The following is a 27,192-nucleotide window of genomic DNA, read 5'->3' as shown; positions in this document are numbered from 1 at the left end:
AGGAACCAGCAGGAAAAATCACTCTAAAGAATCAAGCCCACAGCCCTAGCTGGTTTGGCTCAGCGGATAGAACATTGGCCTGTGGACTAAAGGGTCCCGGGTTTGATTCTAGTCAAGGGCACATGCCCAGGTTGTGGGCTCAATCCCCAGTAGGGGGCATGCAGGAAGCAGCCAATCAATGATTCTCTCTCATCACAGATGTTTCTATATCTCTTTCTCCCTCTCCCTTCCTCTCTGAAATTAATAAAATATATATATTTTTTAAAAGAATCAAGCCCACAAATACTTCAGATATTAAACTTTAAGAATCAAAACATAGTCCTGGCCAGTGTTATTGAGTGGTTAGAGCATTGGCCCACCACCGAAGGGTCACAGGTTAGATTCCTGATCAAAGGCATATACCTCGGTTGCAAGTTCAATCCCCAGTCCTGGTTGGGGTGCGTGAAGGAGGCAACCAATGGACGTGTCTCTTAATCGATGTCTCTCTCTCACTCTCCCCCACTCTTCCACTCTCCCTTTTAAAAAAAAACAGCCAAAATCAATGTCAAAAATAGCCTGGGGTATGGATTAACAAAACAAACAATAAGAACAAAAGAATCAAATATAAAATAAGGCACTTAACATGTTTAGAAAAATAAAAGAGGACATTAATAGTATGAGTGAGGAACATGAGACTAACTCAGTGATCATAAAAATTTGTAAAGAAATTAATAGACTTGTGGAAATAAAATTATATAGTAACTATAATAACTGAAATTAGAAACTCAATGTACAAAATGAACAGCAGATTAGGCTAATCTGAATAGAGAATTAGACAAAGCTGAATAGAGATTTAGTGCAGGGGGCAGCTTAAAAACAAAGACAGAGAGCCCAGTTGTTGTGGTTCAATTGATTGAGCGTGGTCCCATGCACCAAGAGGCCACCAGTTCGATTCCTGGTTAGAGTCCATGCCGGGTTGAGGGCTTGATCCGCAATAGAAGGTGTGCAGGAGATAGCTGATTAATGTTTCCCTCTCACTGATGTTTCTATCTCTCTCTCCCTCTCCCTCTCTCTCTAAAATCAATAAAAAACATTTAAAAAAAAGAAAGCAAGAAGATAAACAAGGAAAAAATATTCCTAGAGAAAGTGGAAAAATAAAAGATGATGGAAATAAATCATAATACATGAGAAACTGCAAAAATAGTAGATTAAACTTTGAAGTTGGAAGACAAAGACTGACATTCTAGAAAAGGCAAAACAATGGAGACAGTGGTTGCAAGGAGTTTGGAGGAGGGAGGGGAGGATGAATAGGTGAAACACAGGGATTATTTAGGTAGCAAAACTGCTCTGTATAATACTGTAATGGTAGAGACATGTGATCATACATTTTTCAAAACCCATAGAACATACCACAAAAAGAATAAACTCTAATGTAAACTATGAACTTTAGTTCATAATAATTTACCAATATTGGCTCATCAATTATAACAAACCCTGGTGCCCTGCGCTGGGGAGAAGGGGGCCTTTCCATGTTTTTAAATCCTACATAACACTACGTAGTTGTGAAATTTATTGTATCTAAAACACTATTTGCAAATTTTACACATTCAATAAATATTGTTAATCCAGTTCATTTGAAATGAGTCCTATTAAATAGTAAACTTATTTCATGTTTGACTTTATAGCTCATCAATATTCCAAAAGTTAACATATTTAATCTCCCAAAAAAGAAGAAAAAGAAATGGAAAAATAGTCTCAACTATTAAAAAAAGCATTTTGGAAATTTCACCTGTTAAATCAACTTATCTATGTTAGAAGTGAAACAAAACGAACACACAGTATTTACGGTTAAAATGACATAATATCAGAGATTCTCTCTAAAGTATTTCACCAAAAACCATAGGGAGATAGCTGTTAGTAACAATTGTTGGGACTGGGCGGAGGGTACGCGAGTGGTCATTATGCTCTTTAATTTCATGTATGTTCGAAGCTTTATGTTTTTAACAAATGCTTTTAAAAAGAAAGCAAAACGATACTTACAAAGTTTCATATATTTTTCACTCCTTCTGAAAAGCACATTTGGGTTGTTTTTTGTTTGAAGAAGAAAGTCAAGACTTTTCTTAGGACCAAATAGCATATTCAGCCCAATAATTAGCATCACTGTCCCTATCAAAAGAGAAAGAATATATTAGACGATATTACATCTTAATCCAAGAATGCTTCCTATGATAAATAACAGAGGCCAACATTTCAGTGACATGGGCACATCCTAAGAGTTCAGTTATTAAGTTAATTTATCTCAGTCCCTAAGCAGTTCCTCCAGCAGTACTTTTGATCATGGGGATGATCGTAAGCAATCAGCTCAGTAGAAGCCTGATGGATCTCTTTTAATTTCCCGAATGTTTCCTTAGTGGTTAGGTTGCTGAGCGTGTGCATCACTATTGACCGGGCAGAGGAGGGTGGAGCTCAGAGAGAGGAGCCTTCTGAACAGCCTTAAGGACTCAGGCTTCTCCACACAGGAGGCCAGGTACGTTCTCAACATGGCAGTGTTCCTGGCAACAATTCTGGCCTGGATGTGGGTGTTCTGGGCACTGGCTCCCCACAGAGTGTGCATGCTGGAGCACACGGTGCCAAAGAGGTGGGCCAATAAAGCTGAGTTCCGCTGGATGCACTACAATGTAGCCTGCATGGAAAGTGCATGTACTGCTAAGGTGGTACCGAATAGAGTGGAAACAGAGGTATGACTGAACACTATATCAATTAGGAACTGTCACGTAAGAGTTAGGTTTAAGCTAGCAAAACACAACAAAACAAAAATTATGTGCCATTTCCAGGAAATAGCAGGAGAAACCCAGACAATACTTGTATAACTAGTTTCTGATTGAATGCACATTCTTTTCAATTGTATTAAAAGCTACTCGGAAAATTACCAAGATTTCTTAATTTTGTGGCCTTATCAATATAGTGTCATGCTTACTAAAACAAAAAATAATAATAATTCTTACTTGAGAAGGCACTCAAAAAGCACATCACGCATAACACTCTGAAGAAGTAAACTTAAGCTCAGAACAGCTCTTCCTTTCATTTGGGCTCTCCACATGGCAGACCCCTAAGCAAGCTGGAGGAAGGAAAGAGCAGGGCATTGCACAGGAAGACAGAGCAGGACAGAGCACACACACCTGGAAGAAACCAGAAGAAATACCAAGTTCGCAAAGCCAAGGTTATCTATCGCGGAGGAAATGCGGCAATGGGTTTCTCTAACCAGATGAGAGCTTGGGAATTCACCAGAAATATCAAATTGTTAACAATCATTTTAAATATTTCATGTCATTTTAATATATATATATTAGAGGCCTGGTATGAATTCGTGCACCAGTGGGGTCCCTCAGCCTGGCCTCCCCAATATCCCCTGAGGGGTCTCATTGCAAGAGGGCGCAGGCCAGGCTGAGGGACCCCACCGGTGCACGATTGGAGCTGGGGAGGAATGTGGGAGGTTGGCCAACTGAGGAGGGACCACAGGAGGGCTCCAGGGCATGTCCGGCCCATCACACTCAGTCCCGATCAGCCAGACCCCAGCAGCATGCTCACCTACCAGTCGGAGTGTCTGCCCCCTGGTGGTAAGTGCATGTCATAGCAAGCAGTTGAGTGGCCTTATCATACCATTAGCATATTACACTTTGATTGGTTAAATGACCAACTGGACACTTAGCATATTAGGCTTTTAGTACATAGGATTCCAAATCAGCCTCTCCTGACAGATGTCTAGCTCATGGAATAGAAAAACTTATGTGAAAATGTCCGAAGTAGTTGGATTTTTACCAAGGACTCAGGGGAGACGGCAAAGGAACTCGGGTAGAAGCCTAGATATGCAGCACTCACCCCAACAGCACTTGCACAGGTACTTGTTTAATTTTATCTATGATGTTCCCCCCACTACATTGAGGCTTCAGGTGGGCAAGGGCACTATATCTTTTAAGTCTTCAGCACCTGCCACTGTGCCTGGAACACAGGAGGTGTGCAATCATTTTTTTAATGAGTAAATGAACAAATGGAAAAATGAATGAATGCACAAACAAGAACTGAATCCCCTACTAACACGTTTCAGCTCTTCACTTTTTCAAAGGTTTTATCCTTGAAGCATCTGACATGTTTTACTTAAACTAAAATGATAAGCAACACTTGATTTATAGATTATACATCAGTAATTTCATCATTGCCAGCAAACAATTTTTAAAGTACTAAACTGGAATGGGTTTATGAAATTTTAATCATGGCACGTAAGTTCATAACCACTGAAATGAAAAATGTATTTATTCTATGATTTGGGAATTTTCGTCATCTACACTAAGATTCACACACGCAAAATATATTTTATGGGTAAAAATATCTATATAGTAAAAGCCTAAGTGACCGTTATGGCAGAACGACCAGAACAACCAGTCGCTATGATGCGCACTGACCACCAGGGGGCAGACACTCAACACAGGAGCAGCCTCCTGGTGGTCAGTGCATTCCCACAGGGGGAGCGCTGCTCAGCCATAAGCAAGGCTCACAGCTGGCGAGTGCAGCAGTGCTGGCAGGAGCCTCTCCCGCCTCCACAGCAGTGCTAAGGAGCAGCAAGCAGACAGGTGGTAAGGAGCAAGGGGTCCCTGACTGTGAGAGGGTGCAAGCTGGGCTGAAGGACCTCCCCCCTCCAGTGCACAAACTTTGTGCACCAGGCCTCTAGTATAGTAAATAAAAATCATAGATAAAATTCAGAAAAAAAAAAATCACAATTCCAAAAAAATGTATACATACTTTAAAAGATAATAGCTCAATTGATGTTTCTTTTGTTTCAGGTTTAACCCATTGGAATTAAAAATTATTCGAAGTGTGTATACATCTTTTTGGGACACCCCCTTTCCCAGTATATCATAAATACAAGTGTTACCTAGTACCTCTTTTATACTTTATTATGAATTATACTTGTTTTTCACAACCAATTCATTTAAAAGGGCTTTTAGTAATAAATATTACTGAAACTCAAACAAATGAAGAAATTTGTTTTAAGTAGTAATTTAGACATTCCTCCAGTGTTGTTGTTTTTTTAAATCAAGAGACTCTTTTAATGAGAAGGCCAGATCATCCTATTTATTTCCACTTGTCATGTAAAGTGCTAACTCCCAGTCTTGAAGGATTTTTGCCAGTAGTTATTAGTTCAATCCAGACCTTTATAATGTACTCACCCAAAAGCACATCTGATCTTTCTCTAGCGTAGACACCTCCTGGGACAAATTTAAAAGCTGTGCACCATGCACAGAAAAATGTATCTACAAGATAAACTATCATGGCAATGGCCATGGGTTTCCCAGGGTTTGACCCTGAGCTGATAAGGTGTCCAAGCACTTGAGGCCACATGGACGCTGTGAAGAGAGCGAGTACGCAGCCAGAAACAGCGGCTGCCCACGTGGGCAAGTACAGGAGACCAGCTGCCGAAGCCGCCCCTGTTTTTGAGAGAGAAAAAGAAAAAGAATCAGACAGGAAAGCAGTAATAGTTTCTTCCATTTTCTCAAAAATAAATAAATAAATAAATAAATAAATAAATAAATAAATAAATAAATAGGAGGGAGGCTTATGGGATGACCAATGTATAGCCATTTAGAGCCAGAAGGGACCTCGGGGGGAGACTGGTCCAATCTTCACGCTAATGAGAAAATGAGGTCTGGAAAGGTTAACGTGTCTTGCTGGAAGTCACACAGTGAGTTACTTGTACAACCCGAGGTGGAATGTGGGTCCAGTGAACCTCCATCCTGTGATACTTCTTCAGGAATGGTGGGGAGAAGGAAGAAGGCGTCTTTAGATTATTTGTGTTATGATCCTAAGTTCAATAAAAACTGAACTTACCTGCAATACCAAAAACATGTCCATTTAATTGAACTAGCGAGGTCCAGGACTTAGACAACATGTTAGAGTCAGGTGGTTTCTAGAATGTTTTTGTTAAGGAACTTTCTAAAGGCATTTCCTTCCATCTGAATACTGCCCCTTGTTCTATATTAAGTATGTTGGCTTTACCAACCACACTGGCCCAAAAGAAGATGGGGCCGAGATAGTGCTGCAGACACACTGCTTTAGCAAGTCTGCGGTCCGCTCATCCCGTATCCAACAGCCTGGGAGGTTTGGGGGCTGTGCAATCTGCCTGATCCACAGCAGACCCTTAGCAAATGCTGGCTCATTTGTTGAGCCAGTCCCAAGGAAACAGAACAATTCTCCCACTTCCTGTGAAATCTTTGAGAAAGCATATCAGGGTTTTACAGCACCCCATTTTTAAAGCTGTCAGTATATATATATCTATATATCTATATCTATCTATATATCTATAGATAGATATAGATATATAGATATATATACACATAGATATATATATATACATAGGTTTATATATATATATTAAAAATATATATATTGATTTCAGAGAGGAAGGGAGAGAGAGAAAAGAAAGATCAATGATGAGAGAGAATCATTAATTGGCTGCCTCCTGAACGTTCCCCACTGGGGATGGAGCCTGCAATCCGGGCATGTGCCCTTGACTGGAATCGAGCCCAGGACCCTTTAGTCTGTAGGCCGACGCTCTATCCACTGAGCCAAACTGGCCAGGGCACTATAACACTTTTCCACAGAATAGGACATTTTCTAGACATTTCAATCAATGTATCGTTGTGATCCACCCTTCAAGGTGTCTGCAGCAAACTCCTCAATGCTCGGGGTGAGAACTCCAGAAAAGCCAGCAGGCGGAGCAGGAGGTGGCCCCAACCGGTGCCCCGGTTCTCACCCATCAGTGAGTTCCACCTGCACCATCACAGGACAAAGCCATGTGACTATTTCCCCGGCTTCAAAAGACCACAACTCCTACAAACAGGAGACACAGATTCCAGGGCCCTCTGCAACTCACGGACTTTAACTCCACATGAGACCTCCCACACGTAGATCTGACAATGGTTATTTTAATAACAGAAACAACATTTTTTCATCTTGAAATTTAAAAATACAGAACTGTAAGGAAGCAATTAAGAATTGTCAAAACTCCGAAGTATTTCTCCTAATCTTTTTCCATGGCTATATGGTAGTATTTTTACGTAAATTGAACCATACCCTACATTGAGGATTATATTCTGCTTCTTATGTGACATTATATCCAGAATGTTTTCTCATGTTATTAATTTTTTGCCTAAAACATTTTGTGTATATATATTGCTGTGAGACCACACACCACAATATAAGCAGCCATGTTCCTATGGTTGGCCACATAGGAAGCTTCTGACACTGTGAGGGACATCTTTCTTTCTTTGTCAATTGATCTCTGACTACAGCTCCAATTATTTCCTTCAAACAGGTTCTTAGAAATACAATTACTGTGTCAAGAGGTAAAGGCAGTTTAAAGAGTCATTACCTGCGGTCACTGATTTCCTGAAAGGTGACATGTGTCCTTTTCCCTCAGAAACCTTGCCAAACATATCCCCTTTTGAGCCCTGACAAAGTTACCTTTTCTAAAAATCTTTGCCAAAATAATGGTGAAAACAGTATCACATTCTAAATCAGTGGTCGCTAACCAGTGGTCCGTGAGGTCCAAAAGGTTGGCGACTGCCGTTCTAAATTACATGTATTTATTAGTGAGATTAAATTTTTTTGTTTACAAGCTTTCAATGACTAATTTTTAAAAGAATGATTTGATATTCTAAGGACAGCAGAATGACTGCTTCTTCTGTCATAGCACAGAGAATTATCTGGAGGGAAAGAAAACACCTCTTCAAATTTCCCTTGGCTGTAACTGTCTTTTTAAAATTTACTTTCTATTTTTACATAGGCGATATATTTTTAAATCCACAAAAATTGTATTTTTTAAAAGGCTATCAATTCAAAATTTGAAAGGTACAAGAGAGTCCTGACCATCGTCACCCACTAGCTTCCTATAGTGAAAGCAACCACTGTTGGCATTTTCTGCATCCTTCCAGAGACACCCTATGCATAGGAAGAAATACATGTGTGTGCACACGTCTCTTCGTGCACACCAGTGGCGGCACCTGGGACGCACTCTGAGCCACTATGCCTTTTTCACTTAATTGTACGCCTTAACTGCTTTTTTGTTTGAGATGAGTCTCCTGAGTCATTACAACATCAGGAGTCTGCCAAGTCTTTACAACATCTAAGACACCAAACAGAATGAATGGTACTAGAACATTCCAATAATATTTATAATGTCTACCATGTTCATTTTCAAAAGATCAACTTTTTCATACAATAAAATCATAGGCGCCCTGTCTAGTACACTGGGGTCCTCTGAATGTGTTTAGTACATTTATGTCTTTTTTAAATAGAACTTTGATTTTACTAATTCAATTTCCATCAAGATTTCAAGCTCTTTGCATTTACAACATTCTACTGGTCATTGACATAATTAATTTCATGCCGAGAAACAGCTGGGACTTCCAACGTCAACTGCACAATAAAAAATATGATTTCTTTTTCTACACTCTGCTTTAGGATGTGATTTCCAGAGATGAATCAGTGAAAAGTGGGCACCATCTCTAGATAATTGAGAACCCAACGTATTTCAGGTGAGCAGATCAGAGAGGGAGAGGAAGTGTGTGAACGATGGCCCTGCTTTCCTCTCTGTTGCAAAGAGCCTATTAGAGGCCTCCAATCTGTTTGCCCCTAGAGCAGCAGTTCTCAACCTGTGGATTGCGACCCCTTTGGGGATGGAACGACCCTTTCACAGGGGTCGCCTAAATACATCCTGCAAATCAGATATTTGCATTATGATTTCTAACAGTAGAAAAATTACAGTTATGAAGTAGCAACAAAAATAATTTTATGGTTGGGGGCACCACAACATGAGGAACTGTATTAAAGGGTCGTGGCATTAGGAAGGTTGAGAACCACTGCCCTAGAGTCTTTTAAGCTACCATGTAATACTCCAGGGAGACCGCAACACTAGATTAGATTTGACTCTCAAGGGTATGTATGACCTTACTTACTTATCTGCGGAGGTAAGTCTAAGCATAACACTGTGAGTTCACAGTCTTTCTGTTCTGTAACTAAACGATGATACGTCTGTTTAAAATGAAGCTGCTACCTACCTGCCCCATAAGCATGTTGCTTCTATTCCAGGAGAAAAAGCATGATAGAAATGTTTAACAAACTCTCACTGTGCTCCATGTTCCTTTTCCCAGTTGCACACAGATGAAGAAGCTATGGGTGCTCATTGCACACTCAGCATTAGCAAAATGATCTGATCCTTGTCTTGAGGACTCTCATGAGGCATCTCTCTGATGAGAAGAAAGGTTACTCCAATATTCACACAAACTCCCTCCCACCCCACAGGGAACGCCTACCAGAAAACACACAAGCGAGTAAAGCAGCTCAAGGCGACTGCAACATTGCTCTCACACAGTCCTGGGGGAGGAGGGCCTGGCCATCCTCATTAATTGAGCAACCTGTTGGATTTCACATCCATCTCCGTGCAAGGTGATGGCACTTAGGGGTACAGAAATTTACTTATTATGTTATTCAATCCACATCTATTACCAATACACATATTCTCACATATCCACACATCATCTCTCCTGCTTAATTAGTTTATCAAAAGACATCTCTCCTGACAGAAGCCAAATATACTATGCAGATAGGAAATGCAGGCCTCATTATGGAGTCCCAACGGAATGCATTCCTGAAAACCAGAGAAGCAAGGAATCTTGGGGAGGGAGGAGGTCTGGCAACAAGGTAATGTTCAACCCTCCATCTCCTCAGACCTTCGGTAAACTGGAAGGCACCTGACACATGTGTCTTAGATAAGTCGTTTGGGAGATGGGGGAGATCATGTAAGCAGAGTCAGGACAGAATTAGACAGCTACAGGAGGAGAGGCGAAATGAAATAGGGGGAAGTGGAATCTGGAGCCGCTGTCATTGGCAACCACAGTGACAGATGGGCCATAGGGGCTGCAGCTGGTTATAACAGTGCATGGCTGCTTTGGTCATCTCCATTCCGATGCACATGCTTGCAACCAAGCTGAACAACTGGCATACCTGCAGCTAAATTCCACATACCTGTAACCCACCAGAGTAAACTGGTACCTGGGAACCATGAACAAGTCGAAAGCATCAACCCGCTCACCAACGCCAGCAGAATTGCACCTCTGTGGGAAAAAGGAAAAAAAAGACATGCCATAAGACTTCTGACATTATTAATATTTCATTGCCCCATCTGTGAAAAAGAAAAATACCTCCTACTTCTGGGTACAGCCAAGAGATAATATGAGATATTGAGAGCCCATGGGAACCCATGCTATATACAGTCAGAACTCTAAGTAAATCATATGTGCAGTCTCATGCTCAGTAAAGGACCTAAGTTTCCTCAGACTATTAAATTATAGTCAAACTGGCCATGTGACTCATTTTAAACGACCCTGACAAAGACAAAAATAAAAAGTTATTGGGAATAGTTTTCATTTAGTTTGCCTCTTCTCTCCTCTGCCTCAATAATGCCTTTATCTGCAGTTTCTGCCTTCCTGAGACCTCTGTCAGTTGGATAAGTAATTAATAGTTGTGTGTTTTTATTTTTTTTATTTTTTACAGAGAGGACAGGAGAGGGATAGAGAGTTAGAAACATTGATGAGAGAGAAACATCAATCAGCTGCCTCCTGCACACCCCACACTGGGGATGTGCCGAAACCAAGGTACATGACCAGAATCGAACACGGGACCCTTCAGTCCGCAGGCCGACGCTCTATCCACTGAGCCAAACAGGTTAGGGCAATAGTTGTGTGTTTTTAAAACAATCACACACTTTCATTCATTCACTCATTTGGCTAAAACTTGTAGAAGGAAGAAAAAAATAATTTAACTAAACTTTTGTGGGGAAATCCCGCAGCAATAGCAGCAAAGACAGGGCACTCAACCAAGCAGCTATAATATAAACTAGCACTTACTACCTTGTAGGCACTGTTTTCAGATGTTTATGTTTAATTACATTAGCTCATTTAATACCTGAGTTTGTAGGTAAATGCTATTATAATTTGCAGAGGAAGACACTGGGGGAAAGAGCACTTAAGTAAGTGGCTGCGGTCCTACATAGCAGCGCACGTGGGACAGAGAATCCCGAAGAGGCGCTCGGGCTCTGGAGTGAGGCTCCCAGCTGCTAGCCTGCCCGTCCCCGCATCCTAAAGCTAAAGATCATCCTGGGTCCACAGAAGACCAGATGTGACAAAAGGCCATGGAGGACACTGTGGATCTTTTCCTATCCCCAAGTCAACAAAAATGTTTCTGAGGACCTACTATGTGCCAGGCTGTCTTCTAGGGGCTAGAGACACATCCATGAACAAAGATCCCTTTCCTCCATAGGAGTCACGTTCAGTGGGGGAAGGGGGACAGAATAAATACAGTTAACCAGTAGTGCAGAATATCAGAAGCTGGAAAGTGCTATGGAAAAGTAAGAGTAACCGAGTCGGGAGGCCTGGGGTGGGCTGATGGGAAGCCGGAACACAAGACTAAGACAGTGCCCTGCTCCCTCGTCCTCCCAGAGCCTTAGTCTGAATGTCTGGACGATCCTTCAGTTTCCCAGGGTCCTTTCAGCATCCTCTGAGCCTCTCTCTCACCTTCCTCTCGTCTCTCGATTCTCTAACCCATCAAAACTTATCCACGACTCGTCCCCGTAAGTCAAATCTAGTGGATTTTCTAAAGCAATTCCTACTATGATGGTGCAACATTTCTCAAACAGTGATTCTGAAAAACACCAGTTTTTTGAGATGTGAATAGGTGTTCTAAAGAAGAAATTCCATGTTTCAATAAGTTTAAGAAACTCTCAGGAGTCTCTAATATACTCATTTGCCTTGTGAAGCACAAAGAAAGAATGTGAGATGCAGTATTTGATCTGGAAGCCTTTTTTCCCCTCTCAGAGTACCTACTAACACCTCAAGAAATCTGCGTTCCACAGAACATAGTTTGGGAATGCTGGTCTCGTGAGTTACATCTCAATCTGCAATGTCTTGCCATGACATATAGAATTACAAAATATCTGAAAAGAAAGCTGTCACTGTACAGTGAGAAAATGGCCAGGGATATCACGTGACTGGTCCAAAGTTGAATATTCGTTCCTTTTCTCATTCCCTGCCCTCAGGAGCATGGTGTCTAGAAAGGAAGAAATAACTGTCATGTTTTTAAAAATTGTAATACAGAATAATAAGAAAAGATATGTGTGGGTGGAGATCCAAGCGAGTATGTGGCATAAAGAAATCCTTGGGACAGTCAGAGAAGATTTCACAAAGGAGATGCCTGAGCTGGGTTTTGAAGGGTGAGTAAGAGCTTGCCAGGATATCAAGTCAAAGAAGGTAGCCCAGACAGGGATGAGCACATAAACTGAGATGGAGGACTGGAACAGTCTGGCACTTCTGAGGAACTGAAAGTGATGTCAGCCCAGGTAAGCACAGGGATAAGATAGAGAGCAGAGAGCGTTTGTAAAAGTGAGGTGTGTGTGTGTGTGTGCGCGCGCAGATCCTGTCTCTGTGACCTGGTATGGGAGGTTGCGGGGGTCGGGGGGGTGTGAGACCTGAAAGGTTTCAAGCAAGGGAGGGATGGAGTCAGATTTGCATTTTAGAGAGCTCACTCTGGGGCAGTGTGGAGAAGGCCACACCAGAGAGAGACCATTAGGAGACAATAGCATGGCCTGGGTGAAAGATGGTGAGGACTCCCTGAGGCAGATGTGGTTGCAGACAGGGAAGAAGGTATAGATTCTTTCAGAGAAGCATTATGTTCATTATGACCGAACATAATGCCCAATTAGATTCAGAAAATGAAGAAGGCTCAGAATCGCAGGATGACTTGGCAGAGTGAACCAAGGCATGGAGGAGGAAGAGCATGTTTGGGGACTGGGAGCTGCTGAGTCCAGATGTGGACACGCTGAGCTTGAGACATCTGTGGATGTGCCCAGAGGTTTGCCGGGGGCAGTTCTTGTACATGTATCCAAATATGGGAATTTCAGCACTTTAAGAGAAAACATATCTAAGGCAGATGTTTTAAAGGTCCCTCCAATCTTTTAACATGAATGGCTGGACTTCGCTGCAGGAGGTAGGAGGTTCCAGGAAGAGTAGAGAGAGAATAATGAGGACCAAGCACATGGACCAACACTTAAACTCAGGACTGCTGACTCCTGGGTGCCCCAGGGTTGCTGCAGGTTCCAAAGTACAGAGGATGCAGAGATCTCCCAAGGCTTTCGTCCTTTGCAGAGAATCAAGACCTACACCCAGGCTGCCAACCCAGTCCCTCCTCAGGGCACTCTGGTCTCATCCTACCAAATGCCCAACTGTAACGGGGAAAGTGGGGGAGGTTTCTGGAGAAAATGGCCAGGGAGTGCCATGCCTTCCCTGCCACTGAGCATGGTCTTCTGTGCGGGGATTGCTCAGAGTTTCAGGATGCCCGTGCAGGAGCTCCCAGAACCGCCTGCTTAGCTGTGCACAGCCCTCAACCCTCCCTCATTCACCTCGCAGCAACCCTTCAGTATTGGCCCATACTCGTCTGTCTCCTCCGTCCCCAGGGAGCACAGTAATGTCATGCACATTCCTAATGTCCAAGGGAAATAAAGTAGGAAATATCTGGCCAGCACAGATCTAGCTATTCAACAAAGAAGGCACTTCTTCCTTCAACCATAACAAACCCAAACTCACCCAAATGGGTTAGGGTCTGGCCCTCGATGGGGATGCCCACTCACTGCCCATCTGGAAACAAGAGAGACTTCTCCAAAAATCCAGTGGGTGAGGAACACAAGACTGCCAAAGGCAGCCCCTGCCAGCAACCAGGGAGGCCTAGAGGCCACCCCTTTGGCTGCCTCGCTGGCCTTTTTCCCCTCAGGTTTACTGCAGTCGCCATCTAGAATAAAAAGATAATGGAAAAGGGTTGGTTACATGGAAATGTGCCCTCTACCTTTAACAGACTTTTAGCGAGTCAGAAATGGTACCTGGCTTCCATTAGAAGGGGGATAAGACAAGCGACTGTGATACAAAGCAGAGCTAGCTGGTGGGAGAGCTTGTTTTAGGCAAGCCAGGTCAGGAAGGGTTTCAGGGGTGGGCAAACTTTTTGACTCGAGGGCCACAATGGGTTCTTAAACTGGACCGGAGGGCCGGAACAAAAGCATGGAAGGAGTGTTTGTGTGAACTAATATAAATTCAAAGTAAACATCATTACATAAAAGGGTATGGTCTTTTTTTTTTTAGTTTTATTCATTTCAAACGGGCCCCGCGGGCCGTAGTTTGCCCACGGCTGGTTTAGGGGGAATCAAGCATCTTGAAATTGGACATGTGAAAATGCCGAGAGTCAGTTACTTCATGTGAAGTTAACAGTAGGAGCAAAACTAGATATAGGAGAAGTGAATGGTATGTCCGGGGAACAAAGGAGTGGAATGTTTCCAGGACACCAGGCTGCTTCTCCCCAAAAGAACAGGGCTCTCATCTGAACCCCTGTAGCCGGAGTAACAGAGTGCATCGACTGAGCAGTGACTCTGCGCTCTGCCCTGATCTGAGCCCTCTTTTTGAGCTCATTTAATCTTCACAACTTTATAAAGTTGGCTCGATCACTAACCTCATTTTACAGTTTTGAAAACGGAAGCCTAGAGAGACAGCAAGTGACTTGTCCAAGATCAGCTAGTCACGAGAAACAGGGATGGGAACTTCGGCCAGTGGGCCGCAGTGCCTGCGTACTTCACTAGACTATACTTCTGATAGGGGCAGAAATAGAATGTTAGGGAACCAGCTAGAATTGTAAGAAATATTAAGCATGCTCTGTTAACCGTGATTGTCTTGTTCTGATTAAAGAAGGCACCTGGCTGGCATCTGTCCAGGACCTGGGAGCTCACCTGGAAATGCAGCCCTTCCTCCCCACTTGGAGTTGCCTATTATCGTGGAAAGACTAACAACCTTGTTGCAGAACCAGAGCCAGAAACCGGAATCGCCAGCCCTTTGAAGATCCCCAACCCTCTGCTTACCTGTTAACTGCCCATTTGGCCCACTATTTCCCCATGTAACCCCAGCCCTTGCATATCACTAAGCCCTTTGAAGACACCAGCCCTTTTGCATGTCTGTAAACTGCCCATTTGCATACTTGCCTACTTGCCTTTGTACTTGTACTATATAAGCCGCTGGCTTATGGGGGGTTGCAGAGCAGATTTCTGTGGATGACCTGCTGCTCTCCCATACTGCGGCAATATTGGAATAAACGCTCATATATGATTCAACCCTGTCTCCGAGTAGTGACAGGCAGCACGGACCCATTGTTTGTCTGCCAGGACTGTTTAATGAACAGGTCTCAGCTCATTGCATAAATGACTTACCATACAAATATGTAACAAGGAGAAAGTGCTGGCAGGAAATTTCTTTGTAGGAAAGGAGAGCCTGTTGGGCAGAAGCTCTCGGCGGGACAGAAGGCCTCCTTTGGGGCTGCCCTAGGGACCAGCAGCGGATTTCACAAGAAGAAAGCCATTCTGCCAGCAAAGGAGTCCGAGAAAGGAGGAACAGAGCTGAGAGCTCGGGGGACGGGGAGGTGGTGAAGGCAGGGGGGAGGTCGAGGCCTGAGGCTAAACAGTCTTTGGAGAAGAGAGATCCCGAAGCTAAATTTGCTGAGCAATATGCTATATATGGTGGGTGACCCTTGCCTCCGGACCCAGCAGATATGTAATAAAACTACAAAAAATGCCTGGTATGATCAGATATCCTGGGGAAGCTGGTGAGGAGTCTGGAGTTTTGTAAATGTGACCACAGGGGGAAAAGCAGGAAGGGACCAACAGCTGGGCCACACAAATTAAAAACAGTACCAAGAAGAAAACACAAGTCAGGAAAAGGATACCCTAACGTTCAGATCCTTATCAAGCTGTGCCTGCAAAATTTGCTGCCTGAGTTTCCACCTTTAGATGTTAGTGTTTTATAAAATACTAGAGGCCCGGTGCACAACATTCGTGCACTGGGCAGGGGGGTCCCTCAGCCCAACCTGTGCCCTCTCGCAGTCGGACATTCCCCGAGGGGTCCTTATCGCTGCCATGGAGGCAAGAGAGGCTCCCGCCACTGCCGCTGCACTTGCCAACCATGAGCCCGGCTTCTGGCTGAGCAACACTCTCCCTGTGGGAGTGCACTGACCACCAGTGGGCAACTCCTGCATTGAGCATCTGCCCCCTGTTGGTCAGTGCACATCATAGCGACCAGTCATTCACTCAATTTGCATATTAGCCTTTTATTATATAGGATAAAACACATATTAGGACACTAAACCAAGTTCTAAATGTTCTAACTAATGTTACTATCACTTGACCAATTTACTTGCATGATGTTCCTCTAGTCTCCCTACCCCCAGCCCATGCTAGAATCAGGGCCAAAGGGGAATTACACAAGCACTTTGTTCATGGTGAGCCAAAATCCTCTAAACTTCCATGAATCTGTGAGATCTGTCCTTGTATTTACAAAAGAACAGTGAGTCATTGAGAGTCACACAAAGAGCGAGGGGCAAATTAATTAGAACCTGGTAACACTTCTCCCTTCTTTTCAGAAGGGTGTTGAGTTAGCCTATGAAGCAAGCATCCACGTTTGGTGTGTGTCTATCACCAGAGAGAGACAGGCGATTTGAACGGTGGTGTGAATACGCAAGATTTCCTTTCTTTTCAAGTTTCAGATTTAGAGTTTAATTATCTTCCGACTCCTAGAAATTAAAGCCCAGGTAGTTCCCACAGCCCTAGCTCGCAAATAACTTTCCATTGTGAAGGAGATACCCTGGGGTCAGAGAGAGAGGGATGAAGGAGCCACCCTGGAGAGCCCTGTCCAGAGGGGAAGAGGAGGAAGATGGGCTGGAAGCCAGCCGGGAGCACAGGGCCTGGTCTACTCTCCCTCTCCACAGTGATACAAGCCAGAGACAGCGTTTTATTGTCACCCGCTGTACTAGCAAGGAAAAGGTTCCTTCTGCTTGGATAATAGTCCACTCACTGGGCCTGTTACTGTCTCAGAGGGAGAAAAAGTTGAAAAAGAGAAATAGTTCAGAAGGACTATTTTTATATTTCCAAGATATGTTGCATTTAGATCAGAAATATAAACTAGGCAAGAGAGAATATCCCTGAATAAATCCAGCATACACTTACCTGTGGAAATGCGATCAAGTGTGGCTATGGTACTTAACGTTAGTATCACCCTGTTAGACATCTGATAACTCCAGATTGGGTTTAGTGAAGTGTACCATATGCGGAGAACAACAAGAAGAATCTGTCCCAACACGAATCCCCAGATTCTGAGGTACCTGGAAGTGCAAAAGTATTATTTTGTTTGTTTTCTGCCTCTTGTTGTTTCTTTCTTTCTTTTTTTAATTTATCTTTATTGTTGAAAGTGTTTTTAATGACTTTTTGTGTGCTTTCACTGCACTCTATCCATCATGAATTTCATATTTTCATAAAATGAATATATGAAATAGTCTGATTGGTAATATCCATGATTTAGCCTTTATCTAGCCCATTATCTAGGCAACTTGTCAAAATTCCTTCATTCTCAAAACATTATTAAGACTGACGGCAGGTATTCACACTCTGATCTTGTGAAGGCGGGGGGGGGGGGGGGAGAGACTGCTACAAGGCCCCATGGAAGGTAAATACAATAACCTGGAACTCTTGGTCCCAACTTCCCCTTTGGTAACTGATCACTACACTTGTTTTTTGAAGTTATCTTCATTGTTGAAAGTATTACAGTTGTCCTCTCCTTTTTAAAATATGTTTTTATTGATTTCAGAGGGAGGAAGGGCGAGGGAGAGAGAGATAGAAACATCAATGATGAAAGAGAATCATTGATCGACTGCCTCCTGCATGCCCCCTATTGGGGATCAAGCCTGCAACCCAGGTATGTGCCCTGACCAGGAATCAAACCTTGACCTCCTGGTCCATAGGATGACATTCAACCACTGAGCCACACCAGCTGGGCTACACTTATTTATCTATAGGTGCATAGGATTCGAACCATACCTTTGCAAACCACTTCCTGTCCACCATGTCACGGCTTGCACTATCAGTGAGGAGGACACACCAAGCGCAAGGATCACCAGCCGAAGTTCGGCATTTGGAGCCTGGAAGGAGGCTATGCTGCCTAGAAACAAATTACAGAGAGTTAAATATTTCTGGCAGCCACACCTTGGTACTCAATTCCCTGCATTTTATAACTGTTGTGTCTGATACCATTTTTATACACAGGAAGAGAGAGTTAATGGAAAATTGTGTGTGTGCATAAATCTTTTTAAAATTTTATTGAGATATAATTCATACCGTAAAATTTACCCTGTTAAAGTGTATAATTTCATGGTTTTTTATATATTCGCAAAGTTGTGTTATAATAATAGTGCATTTTGTTTATCCACTATCTAATTCTGGAATATTTCATCACCCCAAGAAGAAATCCATACCTGTTAGCCATCACTCCCTTTTCTTCTTCCCCACCCCCAGCCCCTAGCAATCATCTACTTCCTGCTCATATAAATGTTCCTATTTTGGAAATTTCATATAAGGGAATCATAAAGTATGTAGCCTTCTGTGACTGGCTTCTTTCACTTAGCATAATGTTTTCGAGATTCATCCATGTTGTAGAATGTTATCAGTACATCATTCCTTTTCATGGCTGAATAATATTTCATTGCATGGATGTCCTGCATTTTGTTTATCCATTCATCAGTAGATGAGCACTTGGGTTGTTTTCACTTTTGGGCTATTATTAATAATGCTGCTATGAACATTTGTGTACAAGGTCTTGTGTGAACATATGTTTTCATTTTTTTAGGTAAATACCAGGAGTGGAGGTGATAAGTCATAGGATAACATTTTTATGAACTGACAAACTGCTTTCCAAAGCTGCAGCACCATTTTACATTCACCAGCAATGTGTGACTGATCCAATTTCTCCACATCCTTGCCAACACTTGTTATTATCTATCTTTTTATAGCCATTCTAATGGGTGAAAATCTTTAAGGTAAAAAATAACCCAAATTGCCCAAGGTGTTTTGGCTCAGTAGATAGAGCATCAGCCTGTGGACTAAAGGGTCCCAGGTTCGATTCCAGTCAAGGGCACATGCCCAGGTTACAGGCTCAATCCGGGGGGTAGGGAGGAATGTGCAGGAGACTGCCTGATCTATGATTCTCACTCGTCATTGATGTTTCTATTTCTCTCTCCCTCTCCATTCCTCTCTGCAATCAATAAAAATATATTTTAAAAAATAACCCAAATCAATAGAAGTATGAACTAGATATATTCCTGGAAGTGGAATTGCTGGGTGAAAGAGTTTGTACACATTTGCAATTTTGACCAAAACTGTTAAATTAGCCTTCGCAGAGAGGTTTGCCAAATTAGATTCCCACTGGTAGTGAATGAGTGTCTGCTTCCCATCCTTACAATACAGTGTTATCAGACTTTATTTTTTCGCCAACCCAATAGGTAAAACTATACATAAGTATATTGTGAGTACAATTTGCATTCTACACATCCTAGTACATTTTTAAATAAACAATTATATTTCATTTCCAGTAAACTGATGGTAGCCTTTGCCCACTTTCCTATTGAGTTGTAGGTCCTTTTATTTATTACTGATTTGTAAAAAAAAAAAACATGTATTAGGGAAATTAGCCCTTTGACTAAAAGAACTGCAAATATTTTTCCTACATTGTTGTTTGACTTTGCTTACTATAGTTTTGGTCACGCATAATTTTCATATTTTTATGCAGTGTCCTTTAACAATTTTAATGGTTTCTGAGTTTTGTGTCATATCTGGGGGGGAACGAATACAATATATTCTAGAGTTGAACTGTTGACCAAGGTTTCTTTCCCCTTGTCGTTTCATGATACTTAAGCTTTTCCAATCTGATAGGAAAATTAGAAATGTAAAATACATGGGCTTTTGTCTACTCTCCCAATCTTACTAAAACTCTTGAGGTAGCAGTAAGAGAAAGAGAACTCTTTTTTCTAATTCAAACATTTAGCATTCAAAGAACAGCCTACATACTTTCATTTGATTTTTAACTAAAAATAAAACGTAAAGAAATACTTTCAAATAATTACCAGCAGCAAGGATCCGCAGCAGAGCTAGCATCCACTTCTTGTGCACCAGCTTCCAGACAGGAGTAGTTATGAGGCATAGCGGAGAGAGAAAAGCTACGCCAAAAACTTCCAGCCCGGTGAGTTCCAGTGTTTGCAGGGGAAAGTAATAAATCATCGGAGGCAGGTCATGCCAGAGAGACCAAGTAACGTATCCTAGAAGAAAAAGACTTTTCAGAGAAAGACCAAGCGTAAAGTTGTCATCGTTTCAAACAGTAACCCCGCCCCTCCACTAGGTCCTCCCGGCATTCACGTCTGGCATTAAAGTCTCTTCATTTGGAACATCCGGGTTGAAGTGGGTTTCCTGTCAGGACCTTGATTGACATTTCCTTACCTAAGTTGCCTTTCAGAATGAGAAATATGAAAACCGACAAGAACAACGAGCACTACACGGAAAGGCAGGTCGGTTAGTCAACATGTTCTTGCGCGTAGGCTGTTTTAAACCCAACCTTAGGAAACAGCATGCGGCAGTGGAATACCCAGATCTGAAGTCAGTTTCGTTTCTGCCAACGACTGTGAATCTACAATAATGATGCTTACCTTGTGCTAGGCTCTGTGCTAAGGATTTACACACATCCTCTCTCTTATTCCTCACACAACCCATGTCCTATGAGGTTGACATTATTTCTACTCCTCTCTTACAAATGCAAAACAAGTCTCCTGAGACTCGGAAAGTTAATTGTCTCAAGTCACAAAAGCAGCAAAGGCAGAATAAACTTAAGCCCACACAGTCACTCTAGCTCCAAACATAGCTTTCTAATGACCAAGTGTACTCACTTTCTCCCAAGTTACTTCTCAGCTTCCTTTTCTTTTCTTTTTAAAATATTTAAAAAATGTTTTTAATGATTTTTAGAGAGAGAGGAAGGGAGAGGGATAGATAGAAACATGGATGAGACAGAAACACCATCGATGGCTGGCCTCCTGCACTCCCGCTACAGGGGATGGAGCCCCCCAGCCGGGGCACGTGCCCTGACAGTGACCTCTGGGTTCATGGGTTGACGCTAACCACTGAACAACCGGTCTGGCTCTGCCTCTCTTTCTTAATCGGCAAAATAGCACTTTTAACCACCTTAGAGCTCAGCTTAAATGAGATCAAGTACAAGGAGTACCTAGCACCTAGCACCTAGGTACTTACTGCCAGTCGCTTTACATGGCCGTACTCATGAGATACAGACTGAGGCAGAAACATGGGCCGTCTGAGCACTACCGGCTCCAGAAAATCAAGTTCTCAGCCAGGCGCCCCTCCCGGGCCAGAGGAAAGCCTGTTTCACGTCGAACTGCGAGATCCCAGCCGTCTCCCAACGTTTGTCTAGGAACTCTGATTCATTCCACGCCAACAGAATTACACCGGTAACTGTTCGTGGGATTTTTTTGTAAAGCAACTAAGTGAGCTCGTGGGACCCGAGTCCTACGCTTTTCGCCAAATGCCCAAACGTGCAGCCTCCGCCCCCGAGGCCACCCGTGCGCGCCCACACCAGCAGCAGCAGCTCCTGCCTGTGTGCTCGCCCACGGCCGCCGGAGGACACGGGTGCCCCTTTTCTTCTGGATTTTAAACACAAAGGTCTCGGGTCGGGAGGAGGGCGGCCCCGTGGAGCGGGCGGTACCGGCCGCGCGAGTTCCAGGCCGACACGCGGAGAACGCGCGCGCCTTCGGGGGGCGACCCCACGCCAGGGTGGGAACCCGGAGGCACGGGTCCCGCAGGCGCCTCGCCGAACCCTCGGCCTCGGAACCTCGATCGGGGTCTTTTCTTTCCCCCTTGCGCTAGCAGAAGTTCCCAGGGGGCGATAAGCATCTCTCCTCTGGGCACTGAGAGCGCTTTTCTTCCTCGCGGGGCTCAGCCAGCCCTCCGAGCGCGGCGGCTCCGGGCCCGGCCGGGGGGATCCGCGGGACCCGGGGGGAGCCGGCCCCCGCGAGCCCGCGGCCAGAGCGGCCTCGGCTTACCCAGCCAGGTCTCCAGGAGGACTTCTCTCCACAGGGAGCGCATGGCCGCGGCGCGGGGCGGCGCTTTCTAGGAAAGCAGGGTGCGGGGGCCCGCCTGCCGTGCGCACCCTGCGACCCCGCCTGCCGCCGCGTCCTCCTGGGCCCTGCGTTCGCGCCCCGCGTCCTCTCGCCAAGTCCGCTGCCGCCCTCGGGCTCCCGTGCCCAGCTCAGGCTTGGGTGGGGCGGCAGCCTCCGCCCGGCCACACCCAGACCAGCCCGCCTGGCCTGGCGCCGCCAGTGCCCGCTCCGCTGCCACCGCCGCGGGCGCCTCGCGTCCCCAGGTCCTCGTGCCGCCTGCGCTGCGCCGCTTCAGCCAAAGCCCGCCGCCGCTGCCGAAGGGACCGCACTCTGCAGGGGACATGCGCGCGAGCATGGCGACCTGGGGGACCCCGCCGTCGGGCAAAATCCCCCGGCTCCCGGAACCGCCCCCGGATGGAGCGCCGCCAGCGCACAGGAGGGCAGGAACGAGTGCGCCTGGGACCAGCGGTGCCCTGGTTTAAACAAGGAGGAGGCAAAGGGAAGAGCAGCCGGTAAGACGGGCTCTGGAGCTTTTGGCCGACAAGTGTGAACAGGACTCTGGCGTCCTTAAGGCTTGGGCGACGCTCCGGAGGCGAGCGGGCTCAGGCGAGAGGCACTACCCCTTCGCAGCTTGGGTTGTGAACATATTGCATCCTGGAAAGGTGATCCAAAAATTCTAGAGGGCCCCGCCCACGTGGCTCAGTGGTTGAGCACTGACCTGGGAACCAAGAGGTTGCGTTAGATTCCGGGTCAGGGCACATGCCCAGGTTGCAGGCTCGATCTGCAATGTGGGGTCTGCAAGAGGCAGCTGATCAATGATTCTCCCTCATCATTGGTGTTTCAATCTCTCTCTATCCCTTCCTCTCTGAATTCAATAAAAATATTTTTTTAAAAAATTCTAGAGGTCACAGGATTTTGGGTGGCTTTCAGAGATGTAGCAATGAAAGGGGGGCAGCAATAGAATTTGGGAACCGGCTAGTATTGTAAGAAATATTAATCATGCGCTGTTAACCATGATTGTTTTATTCTGATTAAAGAAGGCACATTCTACCCTGGCTGGAGCTGACCTGGAGGTGCAGCCCTTTCTCCCCATTTGGAGCTGCCTATTATCATGGAAAGATTCACAAAGATTTGTTGCAGAAACCAGAATCGCCAGCCCTTTGAAGATCCCCAACCCTTTTGCACACCTGCAGGCTTTGCAGACCTCCAGCCTGCTCACCTGTTAACTGCCTATCTGGCACCCCCTCTGGCTATTTCCCCATGTAACCCTAACCCTTGCATAGCGCTAAGCCCTATGAAGACCCCTAGTCCTTTTGCATATCTGCAAACTGCTCTTTTGCTTTTGTGCTTTTGCTATGTACGCAACTGGCTTATGGTGGGGTGCAGAGCAGATTTCTGTGGCTGACCTGCTGCTCTCTCATACTGCGGGCAGTACTGGAATAAATGCTCATCTATGATTCAGCCCTGTCTCTGCTTCATTGGCTCAAGAAGTGACAGGCAGCACGGACCCATTGTTTGTCCAGTTACAGCAACACTTGCTCAGGGGAGAGAAAACAGGGGGGAGTGGAAACTGCCCTCCTCAATGGAACAGGAATCTTAGGGGAATATAAGCAGGCTTAGGGAATATTTAGAATTGGGGTCCATGGAAAAACACAGGGCTAAAGACTGGGAGAAGGTACATCTCCATAACACAAGGTAGCCAGGTGCAGTCACATTTCCATAACACAAGGAAGCAGCAACAGGCACATCTCCATAACACAAGCTAGCCAGGTGCAGTCACATTTCCATAACACAAGGAAGCCAGGTGCAGGAGCAGCAACAGTTGCATATACATAAGACAAGGGAGCTGGAAGTAGCCAAAAATGTCTATATCTATATATATAAGAGGCTAATATGTAAATAGACTGGAACAACCGGTTGCTATGATGTGCACTGACCACAAGGGAGCACACGCAGAACATGGTGGGCATCGGGTGTGGTGGGATGGTGGAGCAGGTGAGCAGGGGCGCCAGACCAAAGTGGGGCGCTGGCCGCTGTCATTGGGGCAAGCCTCTGGTGGTTACAAAAAATTCTTTGCTCCTGCATGCTGCAGTCCCACCCAGTGCTCGCACCTGTTGCCAGTGCCAGCCCTGCAGCCACCGCTCACACCTGTTGTCGGTGCCCAGCGCCAGCCCTGATTTCTCAGTGCCATCAGCTGATGTGAGCAGCGGCTGCTGGCCCCAATCGCCTCTCAGGGTTTCTCCACCTCCCCCTGCTCCTGAGGGGCAATCAGGGCCAGCAGCTGCCTCTTGCACCCACTACCAGCGACAACCCTGCTTGCACTCACAGCTGGCGCTGGAGCGACCGTTCACTCCCACTGCTGGTGCCTGGTGCCAGTCCCGATCACTCGGTGCCATCAGCAGGTGCAAGCAGCCGCTGCTGGCCCTGATCGCACCTGAGGGGCAGTTGAGGCCATCATTGGGTGCGAGCGGGGCCAGCGCTGTCAGCACATGAGAGCAATGGCAGCAGGAGCAGGGCTGCTGGCAAACAGGGGACCAGGGTCCGTGGCAGGAGGGGCCATGCGCAGGTACAGAGGGTGGGCTAAAACCTGCCCCTGTGCCCACCGCAGCCTCGCAGCCCACAGTTCCTTTCAAGGTGCATGAATTCGTGCATTGGGCTCCTAGTTTACAAAATAAAGAAGAAAGAAGAAAGCCAGAAAGAAAAGAACAATGAGGAAGGAGGGCATCCCACATCCCACCTGGTGCTTGACCTTTGAGTTCAGGAGTTACTATAGTAACCAATCTAAGGGAATAGCGACCAATCAGAGGGGATATCAAAGCACCAAGATCTGCAGCCTTCTAAGGAGTAGGGAAAAAGAACACAGTGGGACCCTTTTCTCCCTCCCCACGTGGGAGTCTGAACTTGTTCTTCAATAAATCTCCACCTTTGCTATACCACTCTCTGTTCGTGGATTCATTCTTCGACTCTGGCGGACAAAGAATCCGGGTTCCAGTCCAAAAATTCCGTTTCAGCAACATGATGAATAACGGTCTTGGAGAGTGCCCAGCCCCGAGGAGAAAGCGAGAGCTGGTTCTAAGGGACAGTGGGTCGCTGGAATCGCAAGTTATTTCTTGTTTGAGTATTACCACACCGCAGACTGTCTTCAATTTTTTAAACAATGTTCTCAAAGCATTTTGTTTTTAGTCGCTTGTAATTTGGAGGGGAGAGGGGAGTTTATCACTTACCACTCCTGAAAAGTTTGCTCTGAAATTAAACAATGACGGGTTGCTTAAAAGTGTAAGAAGCACGTAGGAGTAAGTTCATAGCAGCTTTGAGCAAAGAGTTCCCAAAAAGTTAATTACTGACTAGTACTTTGTCACAGGATAAAGTTATGGATCAATGGAATAGAACTGAGAGCCCAAGAATAAACCCTCTCATTTAGGGCAAAGGATTTTCAAGGAGCTTCCTAAGACAACGGCATGGGGGAAATGCCGGAGGCTAATTCCAGCAGGTCATAAATGCAAGAAGTTTCATCAAAAGGTTGATGGAACCTTGAGGCTTCAGCAGGCTGAATCATATGTTATTACCTACTGGAATGGCTGGAGGCATTTCCCCAAATCTGAAAAGGATACATAAATGATTACCTGCTACCAGACTGCTGAGGACACTTTAATCTACATGTTATTGCCTCCTGCTGGCCAAACACCTGAACAGCCAGAGGCAGTTCCCCCAAACTCTGACAATGACCTTTGATATGTATATCTACTTTGCTGTTAGGACAGTTTGTGTTAGTAAAGAGCGAGGGGTCTGGAGATTCAGGAGAACTTGGTTCCTACAGCTAAGCTCCTCTGGCTCCCCCATAGATTACACATTTATATTATATTTCTAGTCTATTAATTTACGCTGCAGCGTCTTCTCCAGATTCTTGAACCCTTCTAGATGCTGGGAAAGACCCCCGGCATTAGGGAAAGGCTAAACTTTTCAACATTTGGTTCTAGGATAACTGAATAGCCACATGAAAGGAATAAAGTAGGACCCCTATCTACATCATATGTAAAAATGAACTCAAAATGGATCAAAGACCAAAATATGAGCAATCTATCTATATAAAACCCTAATACGCAAATCGATGGAATGACCCATCGCTGTGATGTGCACTGACCACCAGGGGGCAGACGCTCAACGCAGGAGCTGGCCCTAGCCCACAGGCCCCGACCAGTGACCAGCGGCAGCAGTGGAGGATGGGGCTGGTGAGTGGTCAGTGCCAGGCCAGTCAAGGCGGGTGCAAGCAAGGGTCCTTCCCTCCCCCCCGCCCCCCTCCCGCCGCCCCATCTCCCCGCCGGTTGTCCTGCAGAGGGAGGCAACCAGCAGTGGGGGGTGGGGCCGGCGAGCAGGCAGCACCAGGCCAGCCAAGATGGGTGCAAGCGGGGAGGGGGGGGGCATCACTCTGTCAGTCACCCCACAGATCAGCCCTAATCGCCAGCCAGGCCTAGGGACCCTACCTGTGCACGAATTTTATGGATTGGGCCTCTAATAAATCTATAAAACCCTTAGAAGAAAACAGGAGTAAATTATCATGATCTTCAGTTAGGCAATGGATTCTTAGGTATGACACTAAAAGCACAGATAACAAAATAAAAAACTGAATTTCACCAAATTCACTTCAAAAGACACTATCAAGAAAGTGAAAAGACAATGTACAGAATGGGAGAAAATATTTTTAAATCATACATCTGGTAAGGAACAGGTATTCAGAACATGCAAACACACACAATTACAACTCAATTCTGGCAGCTCCGTTGTCCCTATAGACCAGCATCCCACAAGCACGCACTCCCAGTGAATCCGACTCATTAGCCGGGCATGGAAGCCTTCCATAGCTGAGCGCTGCCTCCTCCAGCTCCCCTCCTGCCACTCCCTGCACCTTCCCTGCACCCAGACCACACCAAGCTCCACCTTCATCTCCACCCCCTGTTCCACCGACACACTGGCTAGCCTTCTCCCCATCCGTGTCAGCAGCAGAACTCCAACTCCCACCACCACACTTCCTTCCATTTCCAGGAAGCTCCTCAACATCTTTCTGTGTGCACACAGCTCTGCTCACATCCCACCACCCCT

General features: G+C 45.2%; 1 protein-coding gene and 1 long non-coding RNA gene across 4 annotated transcripts in view; one reads left to right on the top strand and one right to left on the bottom strand.

Annotated features, from left to right (window-relative positions):
• Positions 1-22,593, bottom strand: part of CWH43 (cell wall biogenesis 43 C-terminal homolog) — a 43,392-nt gene extending 20,799 nt beyond the window's left edge. Inside the window, exons 1-8 of one of the 3 annotated variants that reach the window (XR_004971667.1) lie at positions 22,039-22,593; positions 20,062-20,253; positions 17,984-18,104; positions 17,117-17,271; positions 13,671-13,872; positions 10,060-10,148; positions 5,205-5,462; positions 2,020-2,145 (exon numbers count right to left, since the gene is read on the bottom strand). Coding sequence is in view for 2 of the 3 variants with exons in the window: in XM_036333588.1 (XP_036189481.1) it covers positions 2,020-2,145; positions 5,205-5,462; positions 10,060-10,148; positions 13,671-13,872; positions 17,117-17,271; positions 17,984-18,104; positions 20,062-20,253; positions 22,039-22,081 (1,186 nt within the window). In the remaining variant the exon portion in view is untranslated. The remainder of the gene's footprint in view (positions 1-2,019; positions 2,146-5,204; positions 5,463-10,059; positions 10,149-13,670; positions 13,873-17,116; positions 17,272-17,983; positions 18,105-20,061; positions 20,254-22,038) is intronic. The other 2 variants (XM_036333588.1, XM_036333603.1) reach the window with 2 other exon arrangements.
• A 24-nt stretch (positions 22,594-22,617) lies between these two features.
• On the top strand, positions 22,618-23,556 carry LOC118668500. The gene is made up of 2 exons (XR_004971670.1): positions 22,618-22,757; positions 23,133-23,556. It is a non-coding gene; the product is annotated as an uncharacterized LOC118668500 (long non-coding RNA).
• Positions 23,557-27,192: the final 3,636 nt, after the last annotated feature.

Source organism: Myotis myotis, unplaced genomic scaffold, assembly GCF_014108235.1.
Source record: "Myotis myotis isolate mMyoMyo1 unplaced genomic scaffold, mMyoMyo1.p scaffold_m19_p_1, whole genome shotgun sequence".
Classification (NCBI taxonomy): Eukaryota; Metazoa; Chordata; class Mammalia; order Chiroptera; family Vespertilionidae; genus Myotis; species Myotis myotis.
Note: the sequence above shows the minus strand (reverse complement) of the source record. Positions and strands in the feature narration are given on the sequence as shown.